The following is a 21,048-nucleotide window of genomic DNA, read 5'->3' as shown; positions in this document are numbered from 1 at the left end:
TAAAATGAACAAAAGCGGTCCCAACATGACCCCAAAGGAACACCACTGGCTACATTGCCAATGCAACTTCGTTCATGCATACCTCTCTGATTGCTATCTGTATTTTCAATGGTGCATCAGAATTAGATGTACTGCACTGCAGTCTTTAAAGATGTAATTGACAGGCTTGAAATAAGTTCTAAGAAGTAACATGATAACATACGACTTTTACCCTTCATTTAACAAAGGCTTACAGCTAACTTTTTTCTTGAATTTTCTTCTCTCTTGCATATCCAACTACATACCAAACTTCAAAACTACCAAATTATCTTCCCCAAATCAGTGTGAACCTAATTATTCCAAATTTCCTAATCTATAAGAGTACTTTTAGCAAATATCCTGCAATAAACACTGCATATCATCTTACTAATTACTAAAGATTCTCCATCATGAGAATCATGTCAAAATTGCAAGCAAAAAAATGTAACTTACCTTGTAAAGTACAGTCAATCAACAATATCACTAATTTCAGAGGTATGAATTCCACAACTAAAATGACATAATAAATTCCACAATTAACATAATACATTAGTATGGTTTCTAGGCAAAATGTTCCCAAAAAGGCACCTTCATTTCCGTACAAGTTCATATTCAATTCTAAAGACAATTAACAACAAACACTGCAGCTACATACTATTTCTAACAAACTCATTTGTAATTCCCAAATCCATAAGGAAAACTACACAAAAATTGTGAGCTACTTGTTAATTACAACTAAAACAATATGGGAAGATGTTACAGACTTAAAAATAAGATAGTTAACCAATGATAAGTAAAATGTGTCAAGCAGTAATTAACAGGAAGGTGATGCTATGAACATTTTGAATAAAACAACTTGCATTCAATGAAGTAAATGACCCTTACTAAAGACATAAATCTGGGAGACAGGAAGAAATGGAAAGATGAAGTGAGAAAGGCTTTGTGTATCCAAGCCTGATCACTCAAGAGAGTGATAAGCATTCATAGGAGAGAATGAACTGAACAATTTTAGCAAACTGGGGTTGTCATGATGACACTGGTTTAAAGTAAAGCATGAGAAACGGTCAAGATAAACCAAGGAATAGTCCATCGGGCGTGTTTATGGATGGTAGGCTCTGGTTTCGTCATATTAACAGCTACAGAGTGGATGTGTGCAAATGAGGCCACTGTTGATTTTTGTTCCTAAGACTACTTAGCTAAAACAGGAAAGGCAATCTGATTTGGACATATGAAAAAGATAAGCAAAGAACAATTGACTAAAAGGGTCTTTGTGTCAGAGGTGGAGGGAGGAAGAGAGGAGGAGATCAAGGAGCGTATGGAATTGTGGAGTGGAGAACACTTCGGGGTATATGGGTCTGAACATTCAGGAGGGTAAGAGGCACACATGGAATGGAATAAATTGGATGAATGTGGTATAAGAGAGGTAATGCGCTGTCTCTTGGCTGAACCAGGGTAGACGAAGCAGTAAAGGTAAACCACTGAATAATCTCTGGAGCTTAGATGTTGTTTGTGGGCTCATTTCAATACAATACACTAGAATTATACATGACAGCTAGACAAAGGATACTTGCAAATGAGGCTCCTGTTTGTTTGTTCCTAACAACTACCTTGATAACGTGGGATAAGCAATAAACAAGTGATATATAATCATTATTATTTGTATCAATATTATCATTATAATTATCATCATAAAACTCCACAACCCCTTATCCAGGGCCTCTTACAGCTGCAAGGATGTGTTACATGCACAAACAGGGACAGAACGGACTCCTTTTGAAGTGAGAAGTTCAATGACAAGACCATACACTGTTTTGTAAACTGATGAAGACAGCCTTACTAGAGGTGACTTTTCACTCAAGAGGTAACCTAAAGCAGGGAGAGTCTGGTAACATCAATTAAATAAATGTGTGTGTGTGTTTATATATTTATTAATTCATCTGTTCATTTACTTATAGTTAACCAAGAACCCATTTCCAAGAAAGAATCCAAATGCCATATTGGACCTCTTTCCAGAGACTCTTGCAGCCCAAGGCTGTACTACTTCCACTAGCAAGGAAAGGTGGACTTCTTTGAAGGGAGAAATTCTTTGATAAGAATGTGCTCCTAATGATACAGTCTTGCCAAATGTAACTTTTTGCTAGCAATATGACCTCTACAAACAATGCATCCACTTCACTCTAAACTATGTCTTACCTGCCTAGTCTTCCAACCTCTCAAAAGAAAATTTAACAAAGCTGCAGACCACACAAAACTGAGCGCTCACAACAATCACTGACTGACTGCTTTGCAATCACGAATGTTGAGAACTTGTACTATGAAACAAAGTTCCACCAGAATAATCCCACCTGAACATGCTTGGTGCTCAATTCTTTGCAACAGTTTCACACTTATCCCATGCACACCACTCCACAACAAACCATCAACACCCTTGCACAGATAAAGGGCTCACTTCTGCCTCACAGTTTGGCAATCTCTATTCTGTGATTTGCAAATGCAACACTGACAAAGATTATATTGAAAAGACCCAACAAGAACAAAATAACTGCCTTCCCAACTCAGTCTTAAATACAGAAATAAATCCATCTGAAACCACCACTCCCCTTACAAATATAAGTCATGCTTTCTCATCTATCCTATGGACATCACTTACCCTACATTACTAAAGCATCCAGAATCTTTCATGCCCATGATGCAAAATAACCACACCTGTCTCTTACTTTCATTACTTATATGATCAAAGCACAATTCTTTTTTCATAATTGATCACTAATTCTCATGTTACTTCCTGCCCCACATGTCCCTTTTATCCTTATGAGGCTCCTACAGCACTCATGAAGCTGATCACATCCATTGTTTGGCACCAAAAGTCATAAAGTGTTCTGATGCTATATTTGTGTGTCTATGTGCAGAGACTGCAGACAAATGAAAAGCAAGTGCATGGCATCTTCATTATGACAGTTGCATTGTGGGTACAGGAAAGTGACGTGTCGGGAGTGTGGTTTCCGATGGGTGTATGTTTGGTGTGAATGATTTTGGTGTGTATGTATTTTGTCAGTGTTATATTGGTGGGGGTGGGGTTGATCTGTGAGTAAAGGTTGCTGAAGGATGAGGCAGGGGTAAGCTATTAATTCTACTTGGAGGGTTGGTGGTTAGTTACAGAGTGGTTTGGGTGGGTCAAATGCTACTGCATTGAATTAGGTGCCGAGCATGTTGAGGTGGGTCTGTATTAATAGTATCTTTGTTTTGCTGTAAAGATGTATTGTGGTTGCTAGGCAGCCACTGATTGTTCTGAGGGCACTATTTTGTATAGTTGGAAGCTTTTTTAAAACCTGCTTTTGAGAGGTTGGAAGGTCAGACAGGTAGGACATGAACTGCAAAATGTTGAAGAATTCTTTTTCTTGTCCAAGTCTAGTGCCAGTTTGTGTTCTGAGGGCATCTAGTCATGTGCTGATTTCATGTGAATGTTGTGTGTGTCACACAAGATGCCTACAGTGGTTGGGCTTTTGTTCAATGGGAGAGGCTGTCCATTCAAGATGACAAGAGGGTGTGAAATGGATTCATGTCTATTTGAGGTTAAGAATGATAGAGGACTTCTGTGAACATACAGATGTCTTTCTAGGTGAGCCATTATTCCAATTGTTTAATGTGGTGCTGCATGTTTGATGTTGCTACTGTGGTGTTATGGTGTTACTGTAGGCTTGTCTGCATACAAAACAACCTCCTTGTTGACGTTTGCCTTAAGTAATGGGAGGTCATGTAGGAAAAGACTGAAGAATGTTGGAGAAAGAACTGCTCCTTGGAGAGATTCACAGTAGAGTTTTAGTGTTTTAGAGTTGAAACTATTATGAACGTGTGTTTGTGTTATCAGACCCCACATGCTTCAGTGATATGTCAACTTTAATGAAAGGGTTCAACCTCATTAAAAAGCTTCTCATTTCAAAGGAGTTCTCTTGCTCCTGCAAGTGAATGCTGCCCAATCTTGGCACTGCAGGAGCCCTTAGAAAAGCTTTACAGGATACAATCTTAAACTAACCTAATAGCAAATCCTGATTTTAATTTTACTAAAATTTGCATTCCTTAATCATGTTTAACAAGACCTGAGACTGACAGTATAATAGCAAAACTTTTTACTCAAAAATCTATCTTTCTGATGCTCTTTCCCTCCAGGAACTCCCATTAAAGGGGTAAGCACAGCAAAAGAGTCTCCACTTATCCCTGTCTTCACATGCCATTCCATGCATTCTTCCCCCATTTCTATCCCTCGAGTACTTCTACTCTATTTCCCCATTTCTCAGGAGGTCTTCCTCTCACACCAACCACTTCAGCTGTACTATCATACACTCTCCTCGTAAACTCCCCAGCCTGCATTCTTGCCACATGCCCAAACCACCTTTAAGTATTATGTTTCAACCACTCTACAATTCATTCCCTTTGCATACCCTACCATATCAAACCTCTCAGACACTCCTTCATTACTTTCTTCATTTCATCTACTTATATCACATGCTCCCCTCAAATAACTCATTTCCACAGCCAGGAATTTTGACCTCTGTAACTCATCCCATGTCCATATTTTGGCTGCATACATCAGAGATGGGAGGACTATGCTGTCACTTAATACCTTCTTCACTTCCATACTTAAACCTCCACCCTTCATTAATCTATTATGGGACCCAATGACTCTTCTACACTGTACTGCTCTCTTCCTTATCTCTCATTCCATATCACCAAATGTACCCACGAAAGTTCCTAAATATCTAAATTCTACGCACAGAAAATGTGACATTCTGTTGAATACAATTTATTTGATTATATTACAATACATTAAGTAAAACTGTTGAGAGGTAGTTTTGGATAACAAAGTGATTGCTCTTCATTATGGGGCATAATTTAACATGTAAAATAAGTATCAACTTCATCAAATGACATATACTATCAGCATTCAAAGCTCAACAATATACAAGGATCTAATTAATAAATATTCTTTAATAAATAAAGTTTATTGTTGGTAAATCTTTGTAATCAATTATGCATATTAACAAATGGCAATACTTACAGGTCATCCCCTTAACTTCAACAATTCTTATCACTGTGTGAGCAAAAGGAGCTCAATTACAGAAATTGGTATAAAAGCGTTACATAATTATCAATACATTTACCCATATGATTCAACATATATCATAACTTCTATGGAATTTCCAACATACAAAAAGAATGGTCATGTGTGATATCAAAAGCATAATGGATGCATCCTCAAGCATCCTTCAGTTAAGTAATACGGAAAATTCACACCGCTGAAGTGAGCCTGTTATCCTGTTATCTTGCTCGCCCTCGTCCACGGGTGAAGCTTGCACGGGATGACATTCCTGTTCTTCCTCGTCCACCTGGACCACCCTTCACTTTTGGGGGAGGAGATTTAGGTCGCAAGGCCTCTATTCGTTCAGTGCAGCCAGTTGTAATCTGGCCATTAGCGAAATATCCAGCATAAACATCAGGATCAAAGTTACTGCTTGTAAGACCTGGTCCCACAGTTAACCAGCCAGGACGAATGGTGCTGTCACGGCCGAAGATGTGCAACCTAATAACCAAATTTTATTTTTCAAATTCATTAAAAATATCTCATGTCACTATCCTTATGCTACAGACTTTCCTGTATTCTTCAAAACCCAAAAATCACTATGAATTAAGACTTATTTCTGCTCAGACAGAAGGAGCTTAAAGGACAAGCATAGATGTATTATCCAGTGATAAATATGTAATATGAAATGTCAAATCAAGCTATTCTGATAATATATCTACCATCCTTAAACATCTGCACTGTACACCAACAATACACAGCCGATAAAGTCTAATAAACTCTTATTTGCTCCTTACACACCCTTATTGGAATTTCACATTGCTTTTAACTTACACACCAACAAACAGGCAGATACAAAACACCAGACCCACAAGCATCATGCACTTAAACTGGCGAGTGCTGTATGCTTCTTCAGTGGATTCAAATGCCTATAATACTCCAATCTTAGTTATTAGAACATAATCTTTCAATTGGTAATTCTGCATCATCTTCAGAACAGCCAATGACCTGAACAGGAAGCCTTGGCCACAATTCAACGATTCTAAAAACTTGCGAAGTACATATGAAAGAATGATTTGCCAAATTTGCAATAAAGTCTCCATAATTTCCATCTCTTGATGATAATATTCTTTCTTCACACATCAGGTATCTATGACACTTAAGGGTGTTACTGTACCCCCCTGCTCATGGATGAGCTACAAGTGAGAAGTCACCCTTAAAGAGATTGTATTATCATCCGTTAACAACACGGAGTATAGCCTTGTCAAAGAATTTCTCATTTTAAAGGATTCCATCACTTCTGTGCTACTGAAAGTAGTGCAGCCTTGAAGCTGCAGGTGTCCCTTCAAAAAAAGGGGTCCTTGGGTAATGTAAAACTACAAAAATTACTCCTAGATAACACAATGTTCCAATATTAGGCAGAAAAAATTTGGTACCATTTAGTGTTCTGAGGGCATTTAGTTTGTGTACTGCTTTTGTAAGAATGTTAATGATATGGGGAATGCACGCTGTGTGTGTTGCACATGATGCTTAGAATGGTCGATGCTTTGTTCAAAGGGAACATTTGTCCAGTCAAAGTGACAGGAGGATGCGAGCTGGATTTGTGTCTAACAGGAGTTATAATACAGATTGAAAACTTCTGTGAAGATGCAGACATTTTGTTAATGGTGAGCCATTTATGTAATGTAGTACTGCATGTCAGTTGTTTCTACAATGTTGTCAAGGTGCTGTGATGACATTGTGACATTGCCTGCATATGAAAGGATTTTCATGTAGTTTGATTGAGGTAATGGGATGGTGTGTAGGATGACTGAATGGAAGTGGAGACAGCACTACTTCTTAGGGAACTCCATTGTATAGTTCACTTTTTTTACATATTTCTTAATCATCTTTATCATACCTAATTGCTGCTTCCTGCATCAGCAAGGTAGCGCCAAGAAACAGACCTTTCCATGGTTTACCCCATACGTTTCACTTGAGTGTATGTGTGTGTGTGTGTGTGAGCATGTGTGTGTAGTCTTGGGCTGCAGGAACCTTTAAAAAGGTCCTGGGTAACACAAGGAGTTTTTCAGATACTTGTCCTGGGGCAATTATAAATAAAATAAACTGATTGCCATTTCCCACATGCAAGGTGGCACAAGAAACAGACAAAGGATGCATCTGCTCTTATCCTTTCTTGAGCTGTCACTTCATAAGTGTGTAATGCACCAAAACCACAGCTCCCAATCCACAACTGGGCACCACATACCTCTCCATGGTTTATCCCAGTCATTTCACATGCCCTGCTTCAGTCCACTGACTGTATATCTACCCCTGTACACCTCTCATTCATATATGTATATAGTATTTTGTGAGCAAATGTGGCCTTTCTTTGTCTATTCCTGATGCTACTTCACAAAAGCAGAAAACAGTGATCAAAAATGGAAAAAAATCCACTTATGTCCACCATTTCCTTCATTAACAAGGTAGTGCTAAGAACAGTTGAAGAAATGGTCTCATTCGCTCACATCCATTCTCGAGCTGTGATGTATAAATGTATAATGCACTGAAACCAGAACTCCCATCCACAGTGAGGCTCCACAGACCTTTCCCTGGGGTAAAAGTGGAAGTTAGACAAGAGTTGTGTATGGTAGGATATGTCAGAGCATTTCTTTGGCATCTGAGTACTGGACTCCGGAAAAATGAAGCAAAATGGAAGTAAATATAAGCATCACTGGAAGAGCTCAATACCTATGACAGCTAAAGAGTGGATGCATGCAACCAAGACCATTGTTCATTTGTTCCTGATGCTACTTCACTGTGGCAGGGGATGCATGTGTTCCAATCTGCTTCTGAAAGTGGACCTTAAGGAAGACTCTGGAGAGACCAATCCTCGACACAAATAAAATGAGAATGGGAAAAGAGGAAGAATAAAGAACAAAAACACCAAAATACTGACGTAAGGAATATGTAATAATCATTAAGTTAGACTACATGGACAAACTATTTGAAAATATGGAACCAACATCTACAAGATCATATGAAGAATGAATTTCCCTTCATAAGAAAATACCTTAAAATACATGAGAATATACATTCTTACCACAGATCATGAGTACAAAGACATAAAAATTTCTCTTAAAGAACAATAAAGTTTTACATTATCTTACCTGCGACGGCCAAGGCAGAAGTGCTCAATAATGTGAAATATTTCCACTGGCTTCTCTAGTGATCCATAGTCAGCTTCTTCAGAAATAATAAGGTCAATGTCAACATTTGCATGGATGAAATCTCCATCGGTTGACCGACGCACTGTACCCTTTATTCCCATCAGGCAATGTTCCTAAAAGATAATGGAAAACATATACATGCAACATGGAAAAATTCACATATAAAAATACTTGACATAAACAATATCTACCTATCTATCTACATCCTGTCTACATTTTCAGGCCTATTCCTTTTTATTTCAGATAAGCTTCCTCACAAAATTAAAGTCACTGTGTACAAATAACTACACACTACCCCATTCTGTATATTCCACAATTACCTATATCTATTCACCTTGCCTTTCCTCAGCTTTACCATATCCTTTCTATGCTCTGGAGTATTTGATCTCGGCATTCTAGTCTATGCCTCATTAACCCTTAAACACTGCTCTGGAGATGCCCCCCCCCCAAGTGGACTGTTTAGGAGGAGGCACTAATGGCTATGAAGCAGTACTGAAGTTAACCAGTTATGGAGACTCTTTGGCCATTAGCATCCCCCCTTGAGGGAGTTCTAAGAGGAAGTGGGCATCAGATGTACACAGATTAATGATGTGCTATACTCAGGTTGATATGCCACCAATGGACTGAAACGAGGAATATGAAGTGTCTGAGGTTCACCCTCCACTGTATCTCCCCCCATCCACTATTCATCTCTAACTCACCATCCCTAAATAGGACAATTTTGACTAAATCAAGGCCATAAAAGTTATGTTGGCTCACTTGTTTTTACATAGTTTCTAATTTCCATACATCTCTTTCATAAATATTGATAAATATCATCAGCGAATTAGCTAATGGGTTTAACTCTCACTACTTCACCATGCGTGACAATCTTTAACCCTCCTCTGCCACCTCAACTGGGAGGATATTCAATAACAGGTATATCTTCCACTATAAATTCTTCCTTCATACATTTACTCCTCGACGCATAATCTCGACTCTTTCAAAGTTACCTTTATCCTTTAAGGTGCAAGTATCACTGATCACAAGAAAAAAAAAGAGGCTAATATTCTTTCTACAACATTTTAACCATAATTTCAAAAATTAGCCCATCGATATCATAGCAGCATATATTGATAATGTACCTCCTTTTTGTTATCAAACTTTTTAAAGCTCTTTACATTGTCATCATACAGCCCCAGGACCACAATCTAGGAACATTTGTAGCTTCAAGGGTTCACTACAATCAGCAGCTGGTACAGGATGGATTAGAAGTGAGAAGTTCTTTGAATAGACTGCAGTCTTATTTGTCAAATGACAATGATACTGCCTCACCATAGGTAAATTTTCAATGGCAGTATGACTTCAAGCAGGTGAAGTCAGTAACTTTCCCTATATATGACAATATATTCAACCTTAATACCTATTGCTTCCTTTATATAACAATATTAATGCCATTCAACTAATCTCCTTTAGCTTCTTAACTATGTACAAGAACTTTGACAAAAAGTAATGGTAGAACACAGATAAAATACCTTTGTTCGCTGAAATACAGCTTTTGGCTCAAGATTTTTCAAATGTCCTGGATTGTTAATATTGGTACGTATCCAACATATGTCTTCACAGCGTCGAAAACCCCACTTTCGAAGACACTGGCGGCCAAGATCCAACCCTTCTGATGATCCACACCACAAAAAAATAAAGCTGCGTGGGGCTGCTACCTGCATGTTATCAAAAATAAAAAAAAAAAGACTGTTGGAGATCATTCTATGCTCTTCATCATTCACAATGCATTGTTAAAGTTCATAATAAACTCTTAAGTCATTCATTCACCTATTACTACTTTTTAAAACAAATGTTAAGAACAAAATGAAATTAATATTAAAGCAGCAAACCGCTTTTAAGTAGTACAGTACTGCACTTCTGGTTAATCCACTGACATTTCTAATGACTTCTTGACCACACTACAAACTGGACATTTTCCAAATGAACTTTTTGAGCATATAGTGTCAAATTCTAAAAAAATCATAACCCAATTCAACTGAAGGATCCCACCACAACATAGAGCTTCTATTCATAATGCTAGGATACAATTTCAACAATTAATGCTTGAAATTTCAGAAAATAAGCTGTTGTACAGTGGAAGAATCAGTTTCCCCTACACTAATTTCTATGAAAGTGTTCTGATGTTACCGAGGAACTCTCTACAGGCTCCTGCAGCCTGAGGCTGTTCTACTTCCAAGAGCAGGGAAATGCAGGCTCCTTCGAATGAGAAGTTCTTTGACAAGATTTTATAACCAATGATAAAGTCTCACCAAAGTTGACTTTTCACTCATAGTATAACCTTGAGCAGGTGGATCCCAGTAAAACCTACACAAACACACTAAACATATAAGCTGTATTTAACTATTTTCCATATTAACTCCAGGACTCCTTTCTAAAGGGATCCTGGAGGGGCCCAACACCTCTTTTCCAGGGACTCCTTCAACACAAGGTTGTGCTACAGCCAGTAGCAGGGACAGGATAGACTTTTTTGAAGAATGAAGTTCTTTGGCAAGATTGTATTGTACTCTGTTTGCTTAACTGGCAATGTCACAGCCTCACCAAAGATGATTTTTCACTGATGGTGCAACCTAAATCAGGCTGAGTCTTGTAAAACCTATAAGCTGCATGAACACTATTCACAGCAATAGTCGAGTCAAGAGAAAATAATACAGAGAACCTTGATCTATAATGCATCTTTCTACGAGATAACTATTAGCATCCTAATTAAGATGGTGTTAGTGTAACTAATCACATCCAGTTTGGGATAACATCAATTTGGGATGATCACACTATCATAAGTGAAAAGTGTAGTTTACTTAAAGTTAACTAAAGTGTTACAATTATTCATCAATACAGCTGAAAACATTAAACTTTCTTATAAAAACATATTTACACATCATCTTCAAGGTTAGCACTAACTGTTAGTATTCCATAAACTACAGAACCAAATAAATATATATACCATGCTCTTGTCTATTCCTGACTTTTAAGTCTTACCATCAAAGTTTCATCCCTGAGGGAACATTACAATATACATATGATGATCAATAAATTTACCTGAGCAATATCCAGATCCATGATCTTCTGCCAATCCCAGAACTGCACATTGCTTACACCTGTATGCTGATACTCCTCTAATGGAGGCTCCACCAATATCACATCAAACTCTATTGGTAGCTCTCGTAGGTCATAAGTCTGAAGGTCTGCTTGAAGGTACATAGGTGGAGTTGCCGTTGCAGCTATCAAATCATCCTTAAAATAAAAACTCACTTATATCACAAAGGGTTCTCTCATGTATGAGAAACTTTTCTAAACCACTAGACAAGCCAAAGAACAATGACCTGCATACAAGTCCAGCTGGAAGATATTGTGAATGGTAAACTCACTCATAAAACAATAAATATCACCCCTCCATCAAACATGTCAGTTGTGTGATGTATTATGATGAAAAAATCAAAAACATTTTGGTTAATTTGTAATATAGTTGGTAAGCTTTTGCAATGATTTATAATTTTCGGTTTAATATAAGGAATACAATAAAATCATTTTGGCATCCACACATATCTAATTACAAGTGAATCACACATCTGTTACAAGTGAAAAACATGCTGTGCTCATTCTTTCACGAAAAATACTACATACTATATGTTTACTACATCAGGGTTGCCAAATATTGCTAATGTCCACCAGAGACTGTTAAGAAATACATATCCGCAATTGTACACTTACACAGAAAATTCTGTAAATTGTCAAAATAAATCATGAAATCTAATGACTTAATATGAATGATTCAGTATTCTATATTATATCAATCAAAGTTCCTATAACATTCATAATACTTTCCTTACAGCAACCAATAACAAGGCACAAAAGAATGCATATCAGTGTGAGGCTTAAAACTGCAGTGCAACAACACAAGTAGACAGGACGGGGAAGTTGCCTGACACATAATGACTAGCCCACTATATAAAGTTGCGAGTACTTCATCATTTTCTTGGCAAAATGATAATTGCTGACTGCTGGGGTGAAACATTTCAGGAAAACATTATTCCATTGTTGAGTGCTTAGAGGTATGTTCGAAAACTTATTTTTAATTCAAATGGCCCACAGTAACATCAAGCTACTGCTTGCCATGAAAATATACTGATGCGTCTGGACTGCATTACTTAATAATCTACAACCTGTTGCAATTACTTCCAAACAGAACTTAAATATTTCTGGAGTATTCACACAAGAATGGTGTCAGAGGCTACAAAAGACAACAGAATTCACCATGTTGATTAAAAAACAGATGCAAGAGGAGCAATGAAAGAGTCAGTCTATCTGCAATCTACATGCAAAACACTTCACACAAGTAAGACAGAATATATGATATTTTTGGGGTGAAAAATCATTCATAAAATTTCACCTAAAAGTGGAATACTCAGCTTCCTTTATGAAGCATCTAACCATCAGCACGTAAATATGTACTGATGTGGCATTTGTGCTTAGAATAAAACTGGATCTAGAAAAATTTTTATAATAGGGAAGATAATGCTCCTGTTACCCATGTTTATATCCAACTGGACATGCTTAGGGCCTGTCTACCCCTAAGTACAGTAGTAACTTATTTCTTCCTAATTATTATTCCCTCTGGAATTTTTCCACTGCCTGCCTCTTGCTCATAAAAAAGTGTGGGTATAAGTCTTCTCATCCCTTTCTAACCTAACAGAGCAACTCATTAAAAGAAGTGAGTTGGCATACCTTAAGTTTAATAAGTTCTCGAAGCTTTGGATATTCTTCAAATCTGTCTGCAAGACCGACATCTCTTATAAAATTTTGTGGACGCTGCCCTGTATCCACAAAATGCTGACAGTAATCATTGTGTGGGTTGGCTGACTGAGTACCCTATTAAAGATAAAAATACACTCATAAAGAACATACATAAATAAAACTACATACTAGTAACTAAAGTTTGTTTAATTCTAAACCTTACACCAGTGTCTGTTGATATCACTACTGTATTTCACCATTTCCTATTCATCAAAAATTTATGTTTTTTCCAAAAAACATCAATCCTATAACTTGACAGTGAACTTCATAAGCCTATGTACCCACCTTCAGGAATGTAGAGGAGTCTGTATAAACCATATTAGCAGCTTCTTCTCCCTCCAGCTCCTCTTGCTGTCGAGACCTTCTGATTCTCTTTATGCGTTCCTGATCATCCTGGAGCTTCCCAATGTTACCTAAAGCCTGACCCAACTTGTCTGCACTGGCCACTCCTAGCTGAAAAAAAAAATAAGTCAAACAAGAAAAAGTGGCTTGTGTTCAAGACTAAACCTATATAAATCTACTGCAAGATCTTCAAAATCAGAGGGGACACTTGAGAAAAGCAATATCAAAGACTTGAACAAGGTGGGTTTGCTATATCCAAAAAAAGTTATGCTAATCAGCCTTACATGTCCTACAAGTACAAATCACAGATTAATCTGCTTATTAATCTATTACATTAGCAAACATTCTCAATTTCCATAAAATTCTTCAAAGATCAATATTTTCCATATCTTTGTCTTTCAATATTTCTTTAACCTATACCTTGCTTACTTCCTTCTCAAAATAGTTAGAAAGAGACCTTAATCTTTTCACAAATACTTAATGTTACAATGTCTGCTTTTCACTCAAGGTTATCAGTAAATATTTTTGGGTCCAGAGTATTTGAAAGTATGAATATGCTCCATAAGAAAAAATGTTTGAGGGTCTTTCTACAAGCATGGTCCTGAGCTGAATGCATGGAAAGGCAAAACAATGGACAAAAAAAAAAAAAAAGGAGTAAACTATTTTCTTTTTTGATATCTTAATGCATAGCAATAAAAATGAATGAAAAACAACAAAGCCATCTCTATGGATGCTACAACATGAACTTACAACCTGGACTCCTGACACGATGGCAATAATTGTCATCAAAATGCTTCTTCCACCTTAGTGGGGGTAATGTCAAGAAAAACAAACAACCAATGGCCTCACCTGCAAAAATCCAAAACCAAGCTGTCACGTGTTTTGTGTAAAACAAAGCCTATATTCAATGGCTATCCCCATAGGCTACTTCAAGATTCACTTTGATCACTCTATTTGTGTTGCTTCAGCCCCAATAATATATCAATTGCCATAAACAACAATAATCTAATTCATTTTCTTCCAAGCATGTCTTTTGCCCTCTTGAATGTTCAAGCCCCTAAACTCTAAAGCCTCCTTCATTCTATATCCTTCTAGGTTTTTCACTCCCTCTACTTCTGAGGCACAGATCCTATATGTTGTCTTTGCTCATCCCCTTCATATGAGAATATTTCAACAACAACAAAATCCATGAAAAAAAAATGAATAATTTAATCACTCAGAAAAAATGTACTAAAAGCTTCCAATTCAGATTACATACATCAGTTCAAAACTTGAAACACAATAATAAATGAGGCTTAGAGTAAGCAATATAAAAAGCACAGTTAAAGTATAAGAAAGGCAAATGAATGACTATAGCAACTTCGTAGCTTTTGCATTAACACCAGTAATATGACCTATGTGTATTATATGAGATTAGCCATTTATGAAGACGGTGTTTGCCCTTACCTGCTGAGCAAGAAGCTGGCGGCGCAACTTAGCTCGCTCTTTCATGTCTTTCATTACTTCATCCCCACTCATGATGAAAGAGTGCCTGAAAAAGTGTGCATAAGAAAGCTGGACTATTTCCAATCTATAACTGACATATATAATAAAAAATTTTAATTACTTTTAAACAAAGATTTCATATTCTTAAGCAATCTGGTTACTAGTAGCAAAACACATATAGAACAGGAAAAGCTTTATAATCTGACATGTGCTGGACATATGCAGCACTAAACGTGGTACTGTGCTGATTACAACAGTATTACCCTTTACATTTTATTGGAAAAAGATTTGACACCATACGAATGATTAAAAGAAATGTATTTCTGTAAATATCTATGATAATTACCATTTTAAGCAACAGGAAAGAGGGGAAAAAAGCATTAATCATAAACCAAAACTGATGATGAAACATTCAGATCATTTCAATTTTCATCAGTCATACAGTGTGTGTCTAGCTGCTCACCTTCGCTAGTCTTTTATTCCAGAACAACATATTCTGCTCTGATTCAGCAAAGAAAGCAAACAGTTCCTTAAATTTTAACATCACAAATCGCTGGTGAACTAAAATGTATTTTCATCGTATCATAATGCCTCTAACCTTTCTGCAGTCAATTGCAAATATCTATTTTGTAATAATGTACTGGTATTGCACAACTCCCTTAAATTCTACTCCTTTGATGGATATAGGTGAAATAACTCCATAATGCAGAAAATATACAAAAAAAAATCAACCAACATGAGTGTGAATCACTATAGTGAAGTGTACTACCTGACGCTTGGAGGAAATGGCATCATAAAGTAATGTAGTCAAAAGTACTTTCAACAAATATTGAGAGTAGGTTGAAACAAACTTGATTAAATCATAGTGATATCAGTTACAATACACCTTTCTATTGGGAGATATAGGAAATTCTTGACGAGAGAACTTTCGAGTTGGCTGAATGCTGAACAACATTTTCCAAAATAGAGTACACTGTGAGTGATTTATAATTTCATGATTGTAAAGTACCATCAGGTAGCCCTTTACTAATCTATAATTACCTGTTCAGACCTGCCAGCTCAAGGTTAAGCTATGATTAAAATGTCACCCTTTGTATGTCTGTACCATTAGGAGCACAGTCTCATCAAAGAACTTTTCACTTTGAAGGAGTCTATGTTTCTCTGCAACTGGAAGTAGCATAACAATGGGCTGCAGGAGCCTTTTGAAGGTCCTGAGTAACACCAGGTCTCTAACCATAGAAATTGTTCCTGGAATTATCATTAATATAATACTATATGGGGAAAGAATCTAACATTCATAGGGCCCCCATCTTTTGAACTTTCTCTACTGTCATTCTTGTGAACGTATGTAAGCTGTCCAAACTAACAATTTCGTCATTCAGTTTATTCCTTTCATCAACTACTATATAAGTACTTCATTACATCTTTTATAACAAGTTTCTTGCTTAATTTCATCTTATGATCTTTGATTGTTCTGTCCTTGCATCTTTCATAGAAATACTTACTATAAACATCACACACTTCAAAACTTACAGGCTGTGATGGTCACCCCTCAATCTTGTATCTTTCATGGTGGAAAAACTTAAGACCTCTAACCTTTCTCTGTAACTTAGCTTTCTTAACACCAACATCATATTTGCTGCCAATCACTGAACCTTCATTATTACTTCTTTGTGCATCTTTAGAATCAAAAACTAAGAAGCCAATCTAGTTCAGACCTAACTTGGGATGCAAAGTTGACAGTGGGAAGGGATACAAGAATCAAGGAAAATCGAATGATTAAAATAAGGTACATGAAACCCATGGAAACCTTACTAAAGTGCTCTTAGCTGCCATTATCTACCTAACTGCTTCTGATGTCTCCGTGGGAGTATAAGGTACAAAGTGCAAAAGTGCCAGTAAACATTCCACAAAATATTTTTCAAATAACATTGAAAAAATATGGTAAATCTAAGTATCTAAGAAAAGTAAGAGGTTATTTCCATAGATTTTCTTAATTTCTAGAGCTTACTCAAAGTTTACAAAAATTAATACAATTTCCCAGATCCTCATAAAGTAATAGACTAAAATAGCTACACTTCGCAATTACCTTTGGATGCTGACCGATTGTTTTCTGCAATACTTGTTCAATGATTCGAGAATACAATAACAATTATGAAGTATGATTTGGTGAAGTATATCTTATCAAATAAGTTTTAAACATGGCAATAAGGTTTATTTATGTAAAAGTAAATATTCCACTTGCAAAATATTAACAAGCCTCCACAACCAACTACAATCTCACATAGTAATGAAAATGATAGTAGAAATATACTAACATATTTGTTTCTGGCCAGGAATCCCATGGTGTAGTCTAATTGAAGACGTCCAGGACCATGTTGGCAGTGCATTTTCAAGTGTGATAAGCATATGTCGACTAGAAAACTGAACATTAAAATCAAGCAAGCTAAAGAGGTTAGATGGAGTTCTCATAAAGTCTGGTGTTCTTCATAAGCTAATTACATACTTTTACATTAATCAACCCCGCAATATCCATGATATTTTACTATTGTTTTGTCTGACATTATCTACTAAAAAAGATGATAAAGATAAGTCCTCTGCAAGTAATTCTGCGACCATAATAAACTAAATAAAGCATTTAAAAGACAAGTAGTCATTTCGTAATCCTAATTTCAATGCAAACCTAACAACAGACTTTTATCTTTCATAGCCCTCCCGACTCCTGTCATATTTAGTCACAGGATCAAAATACACTTCCCTGTCTCATTGTATCCATATCTATCCATATCTATCTATATCAATGACATTCATAAGTAACTGAGGTGATAAGAGCAAACTACACAAGAAACAGTACAATTACCACAGCCTTAAAGTACATAATTACCAGTATTTTCAACAAAAATGTATACACCTAACAGTAACGCTGCCGTGTAATGTGGGTATGCCTCCTTACCCTGCCTTCATCTAACAAAGCCAAGCTGTGTCTAAGCTAACCAATAGAAGCTAAAAAAAAATATGATTTCAAAGGAGAACAAGAACAAAGGCAGGTGCCCTTCCCTAATGTCACCTTCTGGCAGACAACTTGGGTGAGATTGATGGATCTGGGTAAAGAGATTTTAAAGAGATTTTAATGTTGTAAAGAATTAAACATAACCCAGTACACGGCAAAGTGAAAATTCTATCATAAACTAGCTTAAAAATTTACCATTTTGCAACTAACTCATTAACATATTAATGTTATAGTAGACCTTACAAAAGTCATATGCCAAACTGCCTTCTGGTCTAGTATTTTTTTTCTTTGACTTTCATAACACGTAATCTTAATTCTTATAATCCTCGTCTCCACCAAACTCCCCCTACAACTCACTACTGCACTTAACTCTTCCATTCCCGTTGACCTTACTCACTCTACTGTCTTTTGGGAGGTGTCAATACCTGTTGATCTTTGTAGTTATTTAAGGTAAATTATCTTGCAAGACTTTGTGTTGACGCTGCCATGTAAACAAACCGTCAGCACCACCTGCCGGCGGGGGCCCTCAGGCCGCCCGCGCCCTCCCTCAACCCTCATGACCACTTACTTACTTACTTATCTCCCCTTCTGTATATAATCCTGAAGGCATGTTTCTTCCTGAAGGAGGAGGAAGAGATTCGAGTGGTCCAGCTGAATCGACTGGTGGTCATAAGAGAAATAATGGCCTTAACGAGTCATTGGTAGACTTTAGGGACCACTCGTTAGTTTCCTCTCGCTTCATGTATAAAATTCATATCAACTCGTCCAACATAAGAAGTTTTATTCTATAGTAAAAGATAACCTAAGATTTTTTCACTGACTTTAAAAGATGACAAAAAACACATATGTATTCCACGATTTCCACTAAACTTTCAGCCAGAGAAAATGGTTGACAAACCACCTGTCTGAATGAACCACCTCCAGCAGAAGTTCAACAGTGGTTTCTGAAAGGTAGGTCAGGCTTGACCTTATCACTGACCTACCATAAAGATTTCAAGGGGCTTGAGAAAGGTCACGAATCAAATATTTATTTCTATTTTGCCAAAGCCTTTGACAAGATGGATAACTCAAAAACGTCAGTATGATATATGGGGGGTAATATCAGATTATGTTGACCTTCACAAAATTATGCTGAATATGACGATTATTAATTAAACAGGTCATTAATTTCTTAGAAATACCCTATCTTGAAATCGTTCAACACATTCGCTGTAGATTTTCAGCAAGGTGTGTTAATCTTACTAAATCGACACAAGATACAACTTCATTGAAATATTTCACTCAAAGTAGTTGCAGCAGATCATCTGTATGACTGTATCATAGGGGTTCCATGCAACTAATTTCTTTATATTCAAATTACTGAGTATTAGTTATTCACACGCGCATAAACAGTCACATCTTGAGCACACATAATTTTGGAATTGGTTGGAGGAAAAAATAGGGTCGATGAAATGTACAGATACAGGTGAATATAGGCACACAATCTGAATATCTTCTTTGAACAGAATATAAACTTGACTTATTTGTCTGATTTAACAATGTCCTAAATCAAGTCAAACACGACACATAAGATGTATGGAATATCTTGTTCAAACCTAACTCTTCATACTTCAAAAGTAATGTAATGTAATTATGTGTGCGGGACCTGTGGGTGAATCTGAAAACAAAAGGAGGGTAGGTTGTGTATGTCAGGTTATGTGCCTAATATGTTCCTAAATAGTCAAAATGATCTGATAAAAACCAGACCAACAATTTTCAGTAAGTGTACGTAATACAGTGAACAGTGAGAAGAGTTTCCATTCTCTTACAATGTTTCTTTTGATTTGTGAAGCTTCATGTTCATATTCGGTATATAGCCTTACCTAAGTTTTCTTTCAAAGTTGGATGGGAGACCTTAATATTTTAAATGCCGACACATTTAGCATTGCTGAGAAGAATATTCTCAAGAGCCATACTTTAGAACATACCAAGAGTTATTTCATGTTGTTTCTTGGATCCGCCCGTCTTTCGATAGGAAAATTAAGACTACAGTGTAGCATTATACACTTATTTGATATTATATTTCAACTTCCAACTTTGTATGACAATCAATTGAATTGGCTGAAGTCTCGCTAATACAGGCATATGATACTTGATACCTGACCAACATAAACAATATATTGATGATGCATAATTCTCAAATTTATTTCTTTTCCACTTCGTTCCAGATAAACTTTATTGCAGTCTTGACATGGTGTATGGTCAACACAACCAATTGAATTTTCAGGCGTGTTTTATGAGCAAGCTCCTCACTGTATTGCTATTCTTGAATACAATATCAATAGATTTTTTTAATTAGTTGTGCCAATCATAGGAATTTGTGATACGGTAGTACCAAGGAGTTTTTTCTTTTTAGTGTTATAAGGCTCCTTGGTTTTGGAGCTGGAAAATATCTTGCAGGTGTTATACAAAGATTTGTCATTATAGATTTTGGAATAATTTAAGGACGATGCAACTTACTAAATTTTGCTGATTTTGCCATGAAGAAATTCTACAATGAAAATGCAGCATGTACGAAGTAACACTGAGGTGAACATGAATCATTTCATTTCATTCTGGTGAGCTGGGTAGAAGTATATATATATATATATATATATATATATATATATATATATATATATATATATATATATATATATATGGGTTTTTAAAACCGCTGTCCCCCATTCTCCACTTCACAGGTAAATTTTATAGATGTCATTCTGCCATTGAGTTTCTACATCCTTGAAGGTGTGAAATAAAAATAAAAAATCAAAACACTTTATTAGTCATGTAATTGCATGAAATTTGTGTGTCTTCAATCAGAGCCGGACGGAGTAGGGGTTTGAAATATGCTGACACTAACAGAGGAACTTTCCATGGTAACTTCAAAGCTGGTTACTGAGGATTACATTAGCACTGTATATCATTTCCAGGATTTCATGGTAAACTGGATGTGGTAACCCTTGCAAATAAGTACCAATGGGGTACACGAACTTTTTTTTACCAGTTACGGGCATAAAATGTCATACATTGAAAATACACTCATGATA

The 21,048-nt window shown here is 36.4% G+C and overlaps 1 protein-coding gene across 7 annotated transcripts; it reads right to left on the bottom strand.

Annotated features, from left to right (window-relative positions):
- Window positions 1-3,048: 3,048 nt before the first annotated feature.
- On the bottom strand, window positions 3,049-18,725 carry Mettl14 (methyltransferase like 14). 7 transcript variants are annotated; one of them, XM_071671158.1, is made up of 9 exons: window positions 18,403-18,418; window positions 14,929-15,013; window positions 14,233-14,331; window positions 13,426-13,593; window positions 13,072-13,215; window positions 11,386-11,580; window positions 9,819-10,004; window positions 8,245-8,417; window positions 3,049-5,596 (listed from the first exon to the last, which is right to left on the bottom strand). In XM_071671158.1, the coding sequence occupies exons 3-9, from the start codon at window positions 14,266-14,268 to the stop codon at window positions 5,335-5,337; spliced, it is 1,164 nt and encodes a 387-aa protein (XP_071527259.1). In that variant the 5' UTR covers window positions 14,269-14,331; window positions 14,929-15,013; window positions 18,403-18,418; the 3' UTR covers window positions 3,049-5,334. The 7 variants fall into 7 exon arrangements, with proteins under 7 accessions (XP_071527259.1, XP_071527258.1, XP_071527253.1 ...); XM_071671157.1 differs by lacking the exon at window positions 18,403-18,418 and adding an exon at window positions 17,286-17,387; XM_071671152.1 differs by lacking the exons at window positions 14,233-14,331; window positions 18,403-18,418 and adding an exon at window positions 18,554-18,725.
- Between the last annotated feature and the right edge of the window lie 2,323 nt (window positions 18,726-21,048).

The sequence above is a fragment of the Panulirus ornatus genome, chromosome 16 (genome assembly GCF_036320965.1).
Source record: "Panulirus ornatus isolate Po-2019 chromosome 16, ASM3632096v1, whole genome shotgun sequence".
NCBI lineage: Eukaryota > Metazoa > Arthropoda > Malacostraca > Decapoda > Palinuridae > Panulirus > Panulirus ornatus.
Note: the sequence above shows the minus strand (reverse complement) of the source record. Positions and strands in the feature narration are given on the sequence as shown.